Source organism: Aspergillus pseudoviridinutans, assembly GCF_018340605.1.
Source record: "Aspergillus pseudoviridinutans IFM 55266 DNA, scaffold_3, whole genome shotgun sequence".
NCBI lineage: Eukaryota > Fungi > Ascomycota > Eurotiomycetes > Eurotiales > Aspergillaceae > Aspergillus > Aspergillus pseudoviridinutans.
This window is the reverse complement of record NW_025091283.1, coordinates 696,787-709,792: the sequence shown is the minus strand read 5'-3', so window position 1 is coordinate 709,792 and position 13,006 is coordinate 696,787. Positions and strand designations below refer to the sequence as shown.

At 49.8% G+C, this 13,006-nt stretch overlaps 5 protein-coding genes across 5 annotated transcripts; 2 read left to right on the top strand and 3 right to left on the bottom strand.

The window, feature by feature from the left end:
* Positions 1-645: 645 nt before the first annotated feature.
* On the bottom strand, positions 646-1,172 carry Asppvi_003982 (uncharacterized protein; the record flags this gene model as incomplete). The annotated part of the gene is made up of 2 exons (XM_043299938.1): positions 646-751; positions 817-1,172. The coding sequence occupies 2 exons, from the start codon at positions 1,170-1,172 to the stop codon at positions 646-648; spliced, it is 462 nt and encodes a 153-aa protein (XP_043155873.1).
* An 851-nt stretch (positions 1,173-2,023) lies between these two features.
* Asppvi_003981 (uncharacterized protein) lies at positions 2,024-3,058 on the bottom strand (the record flags this gene model as incomplete). The annotated part of the gene is made up of 1 exon (XM_043299937.1): positions 2,024-3,058. The coding sequence occupies one exon, from the start codon at positions 3,056-3,058 to the stop codon at positions 2,024-2,026; it is 1,035 nt and encodes a 344-aa protein (XP_043155872.1).
* A 2,072-nt stretch (positions 3,059-5,130) lies between these two features.
* Positions 5,131-6,990, top strand: Asppvi_003980 (MFS transporter; the record flags this gene model as incomplete). Its single annotated transcript, XM_043299936.1, has 4 exons — positions 5,131-5,468; positions 5,524-6,510; positions 6,565-6,696; positions 6,744-6,990. 4 exons carry the CDS (start codon positions 5,131-5,133, stop codon positions 6,988-6,990), a joined length of 1,704 nt encoding a protein of 567 aa, XP_043155871.1.
* A 666-nt stretch (positions 6,991-7,656) lies between these two features.
* plb2 (lysophospholipase Plb2) lies at positions 7,657-9,628 on the top strand (the record flags this gene model as incomplete). The annotated part of the gene is made up of 3 exons (XM_043299935.1): positions 7,657-7,735; positions 7,802-8,450; positions 8,512-9,628. The coding sequence occupies 3 exons, from the start codon at positions 7,657-7,659 to the stop codon at positions 9,626-9,628; spliced, it is 1,845 nt and encodes a 614-aa protein (XP_043155870.1).
* Positions 9,629-10,228: 600 nt separating this feature from the next.
* On the bottom strand, positions 10,229-12,263 carry Asppvi_003978 (purple acid phosphatase family protein; the record flags this gene model as incomplete). The annotated part of the gene is made up of 5 exons (XM_043299934.1): positions 10,229-10,574; positions 10,627-11,067; positions 11,114-11,503; positions 11,556-11,861; positions 11,908-12,263. 5 exons carry the CDS (start codon positions 12,261-12,263, stop codon positions 10,229-10,231), a joined length of 1,839 nt encoding a protein of 612 aa, XP_043155869.1.
* Between the last annotated feature and the right edge of the window lie 743 nt (positions 12,264-13,006).

Genomic DNA, 13,006 nt, shown 5'->3' with positions numbered 1-13,006 from the left:
ATCCAAACTTCTCCGATCTGTTTGGCAGAGGTCAAGTCGATGGTCGATGTACGCCTCTGACGAGAGCGCAGCCCATAGTTGACTTAAGTAGTAAGAACCCTGGAGACAAAGACGTTCCTCCTGTCTGGGATAGGTGAGACTGGTAAAGAGAACAGTGGCTCGACCGGATTGTCAGCTTTTCGGGAAATCCCTACCGCTATGAGGTCCTACTGATTATAACAGTTGGTGAAATTATCCAGGAAAGGAGCCTCAACAGGGCCGTCAATCCGGACGCATGCGTGGCAGTATTCATAAGGATGTCCCCGAACAGATTTGACTCTGTCATCCTTTGGAGACTCCCATTGAGGACATGGTTGGATTCCGATCGGATAGAAAGGAAAATACAGCTGGAGAGGGGGGAGGTGAGTCGCCACGCTTACGGTCAGCACTCTCAGCTATACGTACTGTATGGAGTCCAAAATACATGATAGTTCATTATCACAATATTCCACCCGAAGCAGCTAACCCAGACGTCTGTATATACTTCTCCCACGCAGCCCAAGTCACATCCTCCACCGAGATTTCCATCAAACCGGTCGCAAACAATGCCACCTTTCACAGCCTACAACTCTCATTCCGACCCTTGACCATCTGCCCCTGATACACTCACCATGTTGCCACGCTGGCAGAAACGACCTCACGAGCCAGTAACGGCATGACCAGCCCATGCTCACCAATCTCGCACCAAGGCGCATCATTATCCAGCTGTAAGCTGTCAAGCGGAATAGTCCTCACACATCTCAACTGCTCCTCCGTCCGCAACGAAACCCCATTAACACTGATCCCGTCTCAGCGCCACAAGCTGCAGCATCTCGTCTTTCGTCCCAGCGAAACGAGTCCACCCCGCGGCAGTCTCGCCAGATACGGAGTGATGATCTCCTCAAGGTCCGTGCAGAAGTCCCACACACGCAGGAAGAAGGCGAACTACAGCTGCCTCCAAACATCAACATCAGCTGGTCGCTGAACGCGCGCCGCCCCGTCTCCTTCTCCGAGCACTCGAGATGCACAAAGTCTAGCCGATCTCGCCCGGGGCGACTAGCGGGCAGGAGGATTGGCCCCTCTACAAAGACGTATGCCTTGTCGTCTGCGTGGTGGATTTCGGCAGCATGGTACAAATGCTCCCAGAGGGCCATTGTGCAGATGTTGGGATAACTGCTGGACCATTTTACGTTCTCATGCACCCGACTAATGCCATCACGGTGAGGATAATCTTGTGGCAGCCCTATTTCTGGGCGCGCTCGAACACCTTGCGAAATCAACCTTATGGTATTGTTTTTCCTGGTAGATACCTTGAAATTAGTCTGCGACGCAGGACACTGCTACCTGTGCGTATTAGATCTTGTGGTGAAATGCGAAGAGCCATGCATCAGCGTAATGAAGACAAGATATGTCTGTGGCTGTGGACATTCTGTTATGAAGTGAACTTGGAAGATCTACGCGCCTCAATCACAAATAGACACCGCTGTTGATATACGTGGTTTGCGGCCACCTGAATAAGAAGCGTGGTCTCCACCTGGATAAGATAGCTGTTTTCCTCTGGGATGAATGCCAGACCATGAATGGAACTCCAGCCTGTCATTATCAGAATGGTGTTTGTGGCGGCGCATGTGATTTTTGGCTGCTGTTCGTCATTGGTGCTTCCGACGGCCTTCATCCCGCGGGAACTTGCCTGTTCCTTACTATTTTGAACGCATTCAGGACCTGGCCGGAATTTTGTCTTGGCTATTGTGATCACTACGACACTAAGAGGCATTTGTCTCCTTAGTCCTCCCTAACGCATACAACGTCTATGTTTCTTAAATCGCCCTATGCTTGTTGATTCCCATATCATAGACGAAAATACAGCCTTTCAGGATGAGACGAGGAGCTGTGGTAAGTAGGAGTCAAGAAGCCAGACGCATCCCCTCTATCATCTTAACAAAAACCCTGTCAAATTCATGTCCAGTCGGCCAAGCCACTGCAAGCGATATGGATGCCAACGTAATTAATTTATTACCTGGCAGCCAATGGTCTCATCGTTCTGTATATGTACCTTTGCGGCAGGCTTGAAAGGATAAACCTGTCCGATAAATTCTTTGTCTAAATCCGATAGGACCGCGTTAGGGGACGTCGCAAGTCCATTAAGGGTGTGCTCCTTGCAGATGTCATAACACAAGTTGCTGTCTGGATCGAATTCGGTAAACTGCGTGACGCTAGGACTGTATTTATCGAGTACGTTATGGTCAACTTCTTCTTTCGTCCAATTATTCGGCTCGGCCATGTAGTACTGGTAGACGGCTGGTTTGTCCCACAGGATGTCCGCGGCTGGGCTCATGTGCTCATGAACAAGACCTAAGGCGTGGCCAAATTCATGAAGAGTGGTGCGAGAGAACTCTGTGTCTGGAGTTGACTCGTCAAACCAGCCTAGATTCATAGTTGCCTGGTCTTCTGGGATTTGAAGATTTTGCCTGCCAATGTATGAATTGGATCCTTCACCTTTCCGAAAAGCAATCCGAATATCCGACGGTCCAGAATCGATGAACACGAACTTTATGTTGGCATGCTTCTCCCATATTCGAGCATAGAACTGGACTTTCTCTTTGACGAATTTGCTTCCTTCCAGAAAGAGGACGCGAAGCGCTGTGCCGGTTTCCCATAAGAGACCTGAAAGCGCGGCTGCTCCAACCGGGTCTGGGTCATCCGAGACCAACGCATTTCCCTTGAGATAGAGAATAGCGTACGAGGAAGTACGAATACTTCGCGGCTTCAACCAAGAGAAAGAGGAATCAAGGACCGCTGACTTGACCATTATCGATCTGACGAGACCATTTTTGAACAGGTCACGTGAAATATTCTTGCGATGTTGTTCGGACGCAACGACACGATATAACATTGCTATATCGAGGATTTCGGGGTTCGGGCGGCTGGAGTCCTCAGGACAGGTATCCGGTTGACGATGAGTAAGACTCGGGGCGCCTTCTAAATTGTTGACGAATATACCGATGTTCGTCGAGAGATAGTGGCTCCAGGACCCCTCCATGGCGATCAAAAGTTGGTAGAATAGGCGTGTCGCTATGGAGAACGAAGCCGACATACGAGACCTGGTCCTGACCAAACAGACCGAGAAATTTTTTTTTCGATGGTTCTGGAAGGTGTGGGTATCTAGAAGGCTGGACCGTTCGACACACTCCCTTCATATACTCGGACTCGAATGCGATTAGCAGTTCGCAGTTGTCTATGCTGGAAGCTAGGTGACGATCGACAGACTGTGCCATGCTGTAAGCACTATGATTCGTGGGTTGCGAAAGTGAGTCGCTAGTCTAAAAGCACAGATGCTTTGCGTTAGGCTAATACTATAATAATCGATCTAAATATCCCTCCGGATAGTACCTAAAATATCTTTAGATGGGGATTGTCCCTTTGAAATGGGGGTGATAATGATGATGGGGAAGGAAAAAGGGGAGAAGAAGCGGTACTGTAGGAGGAGTCGACAAATAGGCAACCAGATTACAGGTCTGCATCGCCCTCCCTCTGGGGCGATCTTGCCAGATCGTCCCAACTACCAACTAAGCGATTCAACGTGATCCCATGGGCATTAATCACGGTATTATGGCCATGACTCAACTACTGTAACGCCTTGCTCTAGAGCACCCGCTCGGAATGTTCGACATTGGAGGTAGATAACATGATGTTCTCCTAGGATTTCAATGTGGTTGCCAGTCGTGTCTCGATTGGTGCCCGGACGCGGGTTATATGTGGGCTCCGTTGAAACTTTGGGAGGCGACACTACACGACCGCTTGCTTACTGTACAGGTTATTATTGATCACCGATTAACTACCAAGCAATCAGTGAATCAATGAAGGTATGCCCATTAGTTACCATTACAGTTCTGCCTAACTTATGTACACAGTGGTGACCTGAAACAGGATTAGCGTGTTTCTGAATTATTTTCCCAGAATCATGTCAAAAGAGTGAGAGGTTAAACTGAATAGATTATGACGTGATATGTGCAGAGTTGAATATCAGCGTTGTGATCTTAAATCTTAATCTACTTCATGTGGGGCTTTTATGTGGAATACAGAGAAATCAAGCGTCTTTTACGGATATTGATTTGATATTTGCTGGGAGCAGGTGAGGCTACTCTGAACTCAGAAAATTAGAGCAGTGTGAGTCCTCCAAAACTATGGACAATCCAAACATTAAAAACCAGTATCTGGCACGATGCTTTCTGCCCTGACAGCGAGCCTGATATGTTCCTACTTGTCCAGGGCAATTGCTTTTCCAAGGGGGTTGAAGAATATATTCTATGGATGAGACCACTTCTTCCTTACGTTAACCCTTAATCAACACAACTATATATTTAAAAGGATGGTCTGCTGGTATATCCCTCGATTTGATTCCCGACTTATTTATAGATACTGGACTAATGGCTGGGCGTTGACTCGTCTTAGCAGGTGAGTATGTCGTGCATGACGGAAGAGGACAGCAGAAAACCCTGCCGTCATGGATCAGCAGGCGTCAGCGAAATCCTTGACTGAAGTATTCCGTACACCAACCGGATTCCCGGCATCGATTATGGCCAGATCGGAAGGTTCTGTCTTATTCTCGGGATATTTCCAAGGAAATATCTTGAACAAGAGTTGGATGCTCTGCCCTGCATTGATAACGGATACCCTCGGCCAGATTCGGACAGACGCGGCTATCCTCGCGCACGTGCCTTGGATGGAAAATTTTCACCATTTTAGGAGGGTTAACCAGCCACAGTGCCGTCCATAGCCGATTCTTTATCAACTGTGCCTGGCAGTTTGGCGAAAAGCCATTGGGCAATGCGGCACATCGGGATGTCCCTTGTGGCTGATGCTGGCGGGTGTGCCTGCGTTCTGGCCAGCTTCTATAAATGTTATATAAAACTTCGGAAAAGTATGGATCTCCTACATCACCATGAGCTCCATCTGGCAGCCATTGATGGCAACTGACACCCAACCATGAAAAAATTGTGTGATCCACCGCGGGCCTGAAGGTGGGATGATGGAGTTATATACTAGAGACAAGCTCCCTAGAGCTGTAGAACCGTAGATCACAAAGCAAAGCGGCAGCTCTCTGATCGGAGAATGGACAACCCAGAGTCTTCCACTCTGGATTCGCATTCGCCCAAGGCTTTCCATGATGACCACCATGGCAGCCAACCTCTCGACAGCGCCAGCGACTGCCTCTCCGACGAAACGGTAGACCATCTCGAACCCCTCGAACTCACACGCATCAACACCTACCGACTGCAGCAAAAGACGACCGTGGGATCCACACGCGGCCCTGCACCCCGCGATGCATGGCTACCCATGGGCGCCGGCAAGGAATACCCTCCCCTACTTCCCGATCCGGAAACATACGTCGTCGAATTCGATGGAGCAGAGGATCCCCTGCATCCATACAACTGGTCCATGACACGAAGGTAGCATTGACTCGTACATATATGTCTTACGAAGATGCTAATGCTGGATCAACAGAATCTTCCTGGTCTGCATTCTCTGCTACGGCACCTTCGCCGGTTCATTCGCCAGCGCCGTCTTCTCGGCTGCCATTGCCTCCGCCAGCAAGGAATTCCAAGTCAGCCAGGAGGTTGGCTCGCTCGGCGTCACACTGTACGTGCTCGGCTTCGCTGCCGGCCCAACCATCTGGGCCCCCGCCTCGGAGCTCATCGGACGGCGCTGGCCGCTGTCCCTGGGCCTCCTGGGATGCGGGATCTTCACCGTCGGCTGCGCAACGGGAAAGGACTTTCAGACTCTCATGATCTGCCGGTTCTTCGCGGGCTTGTTCGCCGCGAGTCCGATTGCCGTTGTGCCTGCTGTCTTCGCGGACCTCTTCAACAATGCGCAGCGCGGGATCGTCATGTCCATCTTCTGTATGGCGGTGTTTATCGGTCCGTTTGCGGCCCCGTTTGTCGGCGGGTTCATCACGATGAGTGCGCTCGGTTGGCGCTGGACGATGTATATCTCTGCGATAATGGTGTTGGTGGGGTTTGTGCTTGTCGTGCTGTTCCTGGATGAGACGTATGCACCTGTTATCCTTGTGCGCAAAGCGGCGACGCTGCGTCGGCAGACGCATAATTGGGGCATCCATGCGAAGCAGGATGAGGTTGAGGTTGACTTTCATGAGCTTGTGCGGAATAATTTCACCCGCCCGTTGAAGATGTTGTTCACTGAGCCGATTCTGCTGCTTATCTCGCTCTATATCTCGTTTATCTACGGGCTCATCTATGCCCTGCTTGGTGCATACCCTGTTGTCTTTCAAGGGGTGTACGGGATGAATATGGGTGATGGAGGACTGGCGTTCGTCGGCTTGATCGTTGGAGAATTACTGGGTGGCGTGTTCATCCTGTTTCTCCAAGGCTCGTATATCAAGAAGCTGGCTGCCAACGGAGACGTTCCCGTCCCTGAGTGGCGTCTTCCCCCGGCTATTGTGGGAGGAGTCACTTTTGCTGCGGGCATGTTTTGGTATGAATTTACCTACTGAACGACGTATAGAAGAACTCTTACTGACTGCTGCAGGTTCGGCTGGACTGGTTACACCTCGTCTATTCACTGGATGGTGCCTATTTCATCTGGCATTCTTACTGGCTTCGGCATCTTCTGCATCTTCCTACAATGTTTCAACTACATCGTCGACTGCTATCCTACTTTGTAAGTCTGCTCCTTCACTACATGTTTCTTCCTACTAACGTTGCCAGGGCTGCCTCCACGATCGCGGCAAACACTATTCTCCGTTCTGCTGTAGGATGCGCATTTCCCCTCTTCTCTCGACAGATGATGGAGAATCTTGGCGTGCAGTGGGCTGGTACGATGCTGGGGTGCATCGCTGCAGTAATGGTGCCAATTCCAATTGCATTCATGGTGTACGGCCCCTGGCTGAGAAGCAAGAGTCGATCGGCCGGTGCTCCTCTCTATCCGGAGACAAAGAACCATTACGATGTTTAATGATTGCATAGCGTATAGACTAGATACCACGATATGATTAATGACGAGACATGCAGAGACGCACACAATAAGGAAGAATTATTGTAATTCTTCTCCCAAGTAGCCTGTGTTATATATTTATTTAGAATATTGGATAAGGGTCTGGGTATCGTGCCACCTTTCATTACCAGCATGTTGAATCTTATGGCAGACAAGATAGACAGATTTTCATCATGGGAGCTAAAGTTTATTTTACTCCTCAATCACTTGATCTGGATTCTTCTTATTCAATATATGTTCCACTTTTCCATGTGGCCGGTATGCTGTCATTATGAGCCAAATCTATATAGTCAACGACTCATGGGTTTTGATGAACCATGGTGCGCTGAATCTTAGATTGAATTTATGTCACCACTGGACCCTTCCAGCCATGGCCATTAAAGATGTAAATCTTAAGACACCCTAAAATAGAAAATTGAGCTTCTGGCTTTAATAACATTATATTAGTCCACCATGGTCACCCCGTCCACGAGAAGCATATTGTTTGCAAATCATTACACCCAACTCTTAGCTCAAAGCTAGGTATATATCTTGAAGCCTGTCAACACCAAATAGACATTAAATACCTTAGTATACTACAATTTGCACAAGCTTCATTCACCAGCGTATCTATTCATCATTATCAATATGCATGAGTTTCGTCTTAATCTGCCCAGTATTGCCCTGCTTTATCTGTTCTTCCTCATAGTTTTACTACTACCTCATTGTAAGTAGCTTTCGCCTGTCTTCACTAATTCTACGGCAGCATATGTGCTAAGAACCAAATCATCAGTCCGTGCCAAAGGATCTTCGTTGGTCACTGTTCCTATCAATCGGGCATTGCCTAATGCACCCAACGGATACACCCCCGAAGGCGAGGTCTGCCCTTCGAATCGGCCATCAGTCCGTAATGCCACTTCCCTATCGACTGCCGAGACCTCCTGGCTGAAAGTCCGAAGCAACAATACCAGAGACGCCCTGAAAGCGTTTCTCAGCCGAGTCGACCTCGGTTCTTTCAATGGGTCTGCCTATGTTGATAACCATTCATCTAATGCGTCTACCTTGCCCATTATCGGACTTGCAGTGTCTGGTGGTGGCTATCGAGCCTTGATGAATGGCGGGGGTGCACTGCAGGCGTTTGATGATCGGACCACGAACTCAACTCTCAAAGGCCAGGTGGGAGGTATCCTACAGTCGGCTACTTATCTTTCAGGACTGAGTGGTGGAAGTTGGTTGGTTGGGTCGATCTATATGAACAATTTTTCTGATGTATCGTCGCTGCAGGACAATGGTTCTGTGTGGCAGTTTCAGGATTCTGTCTTCAGTGGTCCAACTCAAAGTACCGAATGGAACATCAGCACGGTCAAGTACTATTCACAGTTGTTGAGTGCGGTGAATGGGAAATCAGACGCCGGGTACGAGGTGTCTATCACAGATTACTGGTATGCTTCTGTTGCCTGTGAGTTCTGAAGAAAGAAAGCAAAGCTCACTGTCATATATCAGGGGTCGCTCTCTCTCCTACCAACTCATCAGCGCGCCTGAAGGTGGTGTCAGTTATACCTGGTCGTCGATTGCTCTGAGCAAGGACTTCCAGGCCGGAACGATGCCCATGCCCTTGGTTATCGCTGATGGTCGAGCTCCAGGAGAGATTCTAGTACCCGCGAACAGTACGGTGTTCGAATTTAACCCTTGGGAATTTGGGAGCTGGGACGCATCGCTGTCCGCCTTTGTCTCCCTAGAATTCCTGGGATCAAATTTCTCGAACGGGACACTACCGACAGGCGAGAAATGTGTTCGAGGGTTCGATAACGCCGGGTTCGTCATGGGCACGTCGTCGTCCCTTTTCAATCAAGCATTCCTCCAGATAAACAACACCGGCGCGCCTGCAGCAGTGAAGAACTCAATTGGTGGCATTCTGGGGAGAATTGGGTCCCAGAACAACGATATTGCCGTCTACAAGCCTAACCCTTTCTTTGGCTATGCGAGCTCGTCCCAATACACAACCTCTGCCACATTGACCTTGGTTGACGGCGGAGAAGATCTCCAGAACATCCCGCTAGATCCCCTTCTGCAGCCCCAGCGCCACGTTGACGTGATTTTGGCTCTCGACTCGTCCGCCGACACCACCTCAAGGTGGCCCAACGGAACGTCCATGGTCGCCACGTATGAACGAAATGTAGGCTCTTCGCGAACGAACAGTGGCCTAGCTTTCCCCTCTGTGCCTGATCAGAACACATTCGTCAACCTTGGGTTGAACAACCGCCCGACATTCTTTGGCTGCAACAGCTCAAACATCACTGGCTCCGCCCCTCTTGTCGTCTATATTCCCAATGCCCCTTATATATACCTGTCAAATGTGTCCACATTCGATCTTCAGTATAATACCAGTGAACGCAACGCCATTATCGAGAATGGCTACGATGTGGCAACACTGGGAAATGGAACACTCGACTCCAACTGGCCGTCTTGTCTTGCTTGCGCTATACTAAGTCGGAGCTTTGAACGTACAAATACAACCTTTCCGGATGTCTGCTCGACATGTTTCAGGAATTACTGTTGGAATGGTACCACCAATGCGACGAATCCTGGAAATTATTATCCGACATTAAAACTTCACTAAGGAAGCAGGAAACAACATGAGAAGCGAATCTAGGACGACAGGAAGCGCGATGATTTAATTGATATGTATTGATGCGCTTCTTTTACGGCTGGAAACGAATGCTGAAGATGGGTTATCTGGTGCCACCCGCAGACGAAGAGAGGGAAAACGGGATGTTTTGACTGACTGAATTGTATAGATTGGACATGACATTGTTGATGATCGATATCTTGAAGGGGCCAAGGATAATTGGGCTGAGGACATTGGGATTCATGTTGCTTGCAGATGGAAGCTAAGGGAATCAATGCTGTCAGACCATGTATATTTGATGAATCAAGAAGACGCCTATGATATCATTCTAGCATGTAAGAGTTACAAGCGGACACAAGGCAAGGAAGGGGTAATAAAATCTCCAAAAAATCACTGTTCTAGGAAGTTTGCCGAGCTTCATGGTTGCCATGGAAGGTTGAATAGCCAGTTCCTGTCAATGGGGTAGCATCATAGCTGCCTAGATGATTTATTATAACCTTTACTATGATTATACACTTTCGCTATATCAAGATACACAGAGGCTACTAAATTATATACAGCTCCCACAGCTTATACTCCTTCAGCCAGCACCTAATTGGCCTTACATCCGGTCTTAGCCTTCTCCTTACGCAGGGTCAAATGATCGCCTATGGACCCATCATCACCGCGGATAAACTCCCACTTGACCTCCTTCTCACTCAGCACAGTAAGCTTACTGATACCGAAGTGCGTGGTGTCCAGCAAGGCGGTGATATTCTGGAGTCCCTGGCCTTTGCTGAACTCGCTGTGGCTCTCAATGTTGCCAGCCATTCCGTTAACGATGTGGGTGATGGATTTGCCAGGGTTGGTGCGGTAAGTGTGGTTGTTGACAATCGACGCCTTATCGATGGTTCCGTTGGCGCCGAGGGGGTACATGCGCTCGTACCAGTGGATGTGTCTGCATCGGTTAGTATCTGCGTTGACGGTGAGTGGAGGAAGGATCGACATACCCAGACAGATAAGCATCGACACCATACTGCAGGAACAGCTGCTCAAAGGCAGCACGGAGATTCTTCTGGTAGCTCGAGTACGCGGAGCTGTACATGGGCCGGTGGCTCATGACAAACACCCAAGGGGTCTTCTTGCGGTCGACGCTGGCGAGATCCTTCTTCAGCCACTTGTACTGCGCGTAGGACTTGGTATCCTTGTAGCTGCCGTCGACGGCGCCAAAGGGGCCGCTGTCGGTGATGTAGGTCTCTGAGGCCTTGGGGTGGGTCTCGTTGCCCTTGATATCCTCGTGGAATGGCCACTCGGGGCTGTTGGCGAAGTCGGTCTCGCCGTCCATGGAGATAAAGTGAGCGAGGCCGTAGTCAAACGAGTACCAGAAGTTGCCGACGCCGCCGGTTTCGGCACCGGGCATGCGGAAGCGGTGCTGGTACGCGGTGAAGTTACTGTCTGGGTTAGCTTGGGCCAGGGATTGCGGGGGACGGATCTTACCGTTGGGACGGAGGGCAGGAGTAGTAGGTCAAGTTGGCCTTGGGAGCAGTGCCTTTAGAGACGCCTTTGTTCAGATATGCGGTCAACGTGTTGCCGGGACCATCGAACTCGGCGCACGCAGCCTCGTGGTTACCAGGCAAAACCATGTAGGGGATCTTGAGCGTGATATTTCCCAGCCACTGCTGCCACAGATCCCAGTTGGACTCGTAAAGTACACTCATATCGCCTCCCTGGGGACCACCCTGGTTCGGGACTTCACCCGCCGGCAGAGGCTTTTTGTACTCGGCCGGGACGGGACCTCCACCTGGAAGCTCCGTGCTAGTACCATTGTAGCAGACGGGCCAGTCATCGGCACAAGGCAGGATACCCGAATACCAATCGTCGGCGTAGCTGATTGCGCTTTTTTAGTCACTGTTTACAAATAAATCGAAGGAGGTATTACCTGATATCACCTCCGTGCCAGGCAAACGCAGTGCCGTTGTTGGCGGCCTTGACGAGCTGTTTGAACGAGCCGCCTGCATTGGTGTACCCCATGTCATTTAGGACAGCCACACTGAAGGGGCGACGATCTCCCGCGCGCTGAGCGGTCTTGAAGCTCAGAACTTCAGACTGAGTGGTGCCGTTGGCGGCAGGAATCTGGTAGTAGTACGTTGTTCCGGATTCAAGCTTGTCGAGGCTGACCTCGTGGAAGAACTGGCTGCACTGAGTGACGGCTTTGACTTGGGAGCACGATGGCGTGCGGTCATACCTATATGAGTTAGCTTCAATTTTCTAATTCAGTGGCAAGAACATACGTGTGGGTATATCCATGAGCGACTTGATCGAGGTGCTTGGGATCCTTGCCCCATTTCACCGAAGGCGTCACACCCAGTCCGAACGGCGTCTGGTAGTGAATGTGCATACCATCGGGCAAATAGGCCAGCGAAATCACATTGACATTGTTCTTGGGGTTCGCAGTCGCAGGCTTCACGGCAGGAGGTTCCACCAGACGGGGGAATCCCTTACCGTTGCCATTAACGGTAGGATCGACCCAATCGCCGACGGGAACGGCCGGACCGGTGTACGGATAGCTCTCGTCCACTACGGGACGGGCCTGAGCGGCCGTCGCAGTAAGGGCGACAAGCAGAGCCGAAGCGGTGGTTGTCTTCATTTTGGTACCTCAATGAAGAGCGTTGATCGCTTGACGGATTTTTGATCCATCGAAGCGATGGACTGATTTAAATCAATCCGGCTGCCTATCCATCAGTTGGAGAAGCAATCTCCGACGGAAGACCGTTGTCAACAAGCGAGTCACACGTGCAGATCCGAGATCAGCAATTGGCCAAGACTAACAGGGAAGTACTAGTGAGCTCGTATCCAGATATATAACCTGGTGTTGAAATATCTAAGGTAATACCGCTGTATCTGTGGATGTGAGACCTTCGAGTCCGGTGATAGTCCGGACACCCTTTTTGGCCTAGTGGTATTATATTCCTATCTTGGTAGAGCTTCAGTTAAGCTTGGGCTAGCATGTGTCGGGCGTTGGCGATCACCATTGGCTGGTGACTAACGATCAGGCCAGGCACCTCCAAGTGGAGCAGCCGAGAAAACAATGGCCATTGGGCCATGGATATATTATTGCTTGTCCTTGACTGTTAGTGACTTGTAATGGTACCCGTCTACTAATAGCATACATCCTGGACTAAGTCATAATGATGATATACTACAGTAGGTCTCGAATACGATGTTGCTCAAGTATATCTACTGGACCTTTTGAGAAGGCTTTGATTCTCTTCTATACTGTTAACCGTATATCAACTCCCCTCAATACCATTGGACCTTATTCGCTTATTCTAAGCGAGATAACTGGGATTATTGACATATCTAATAATTTTGAAAAAGTTTGGCGGTGGA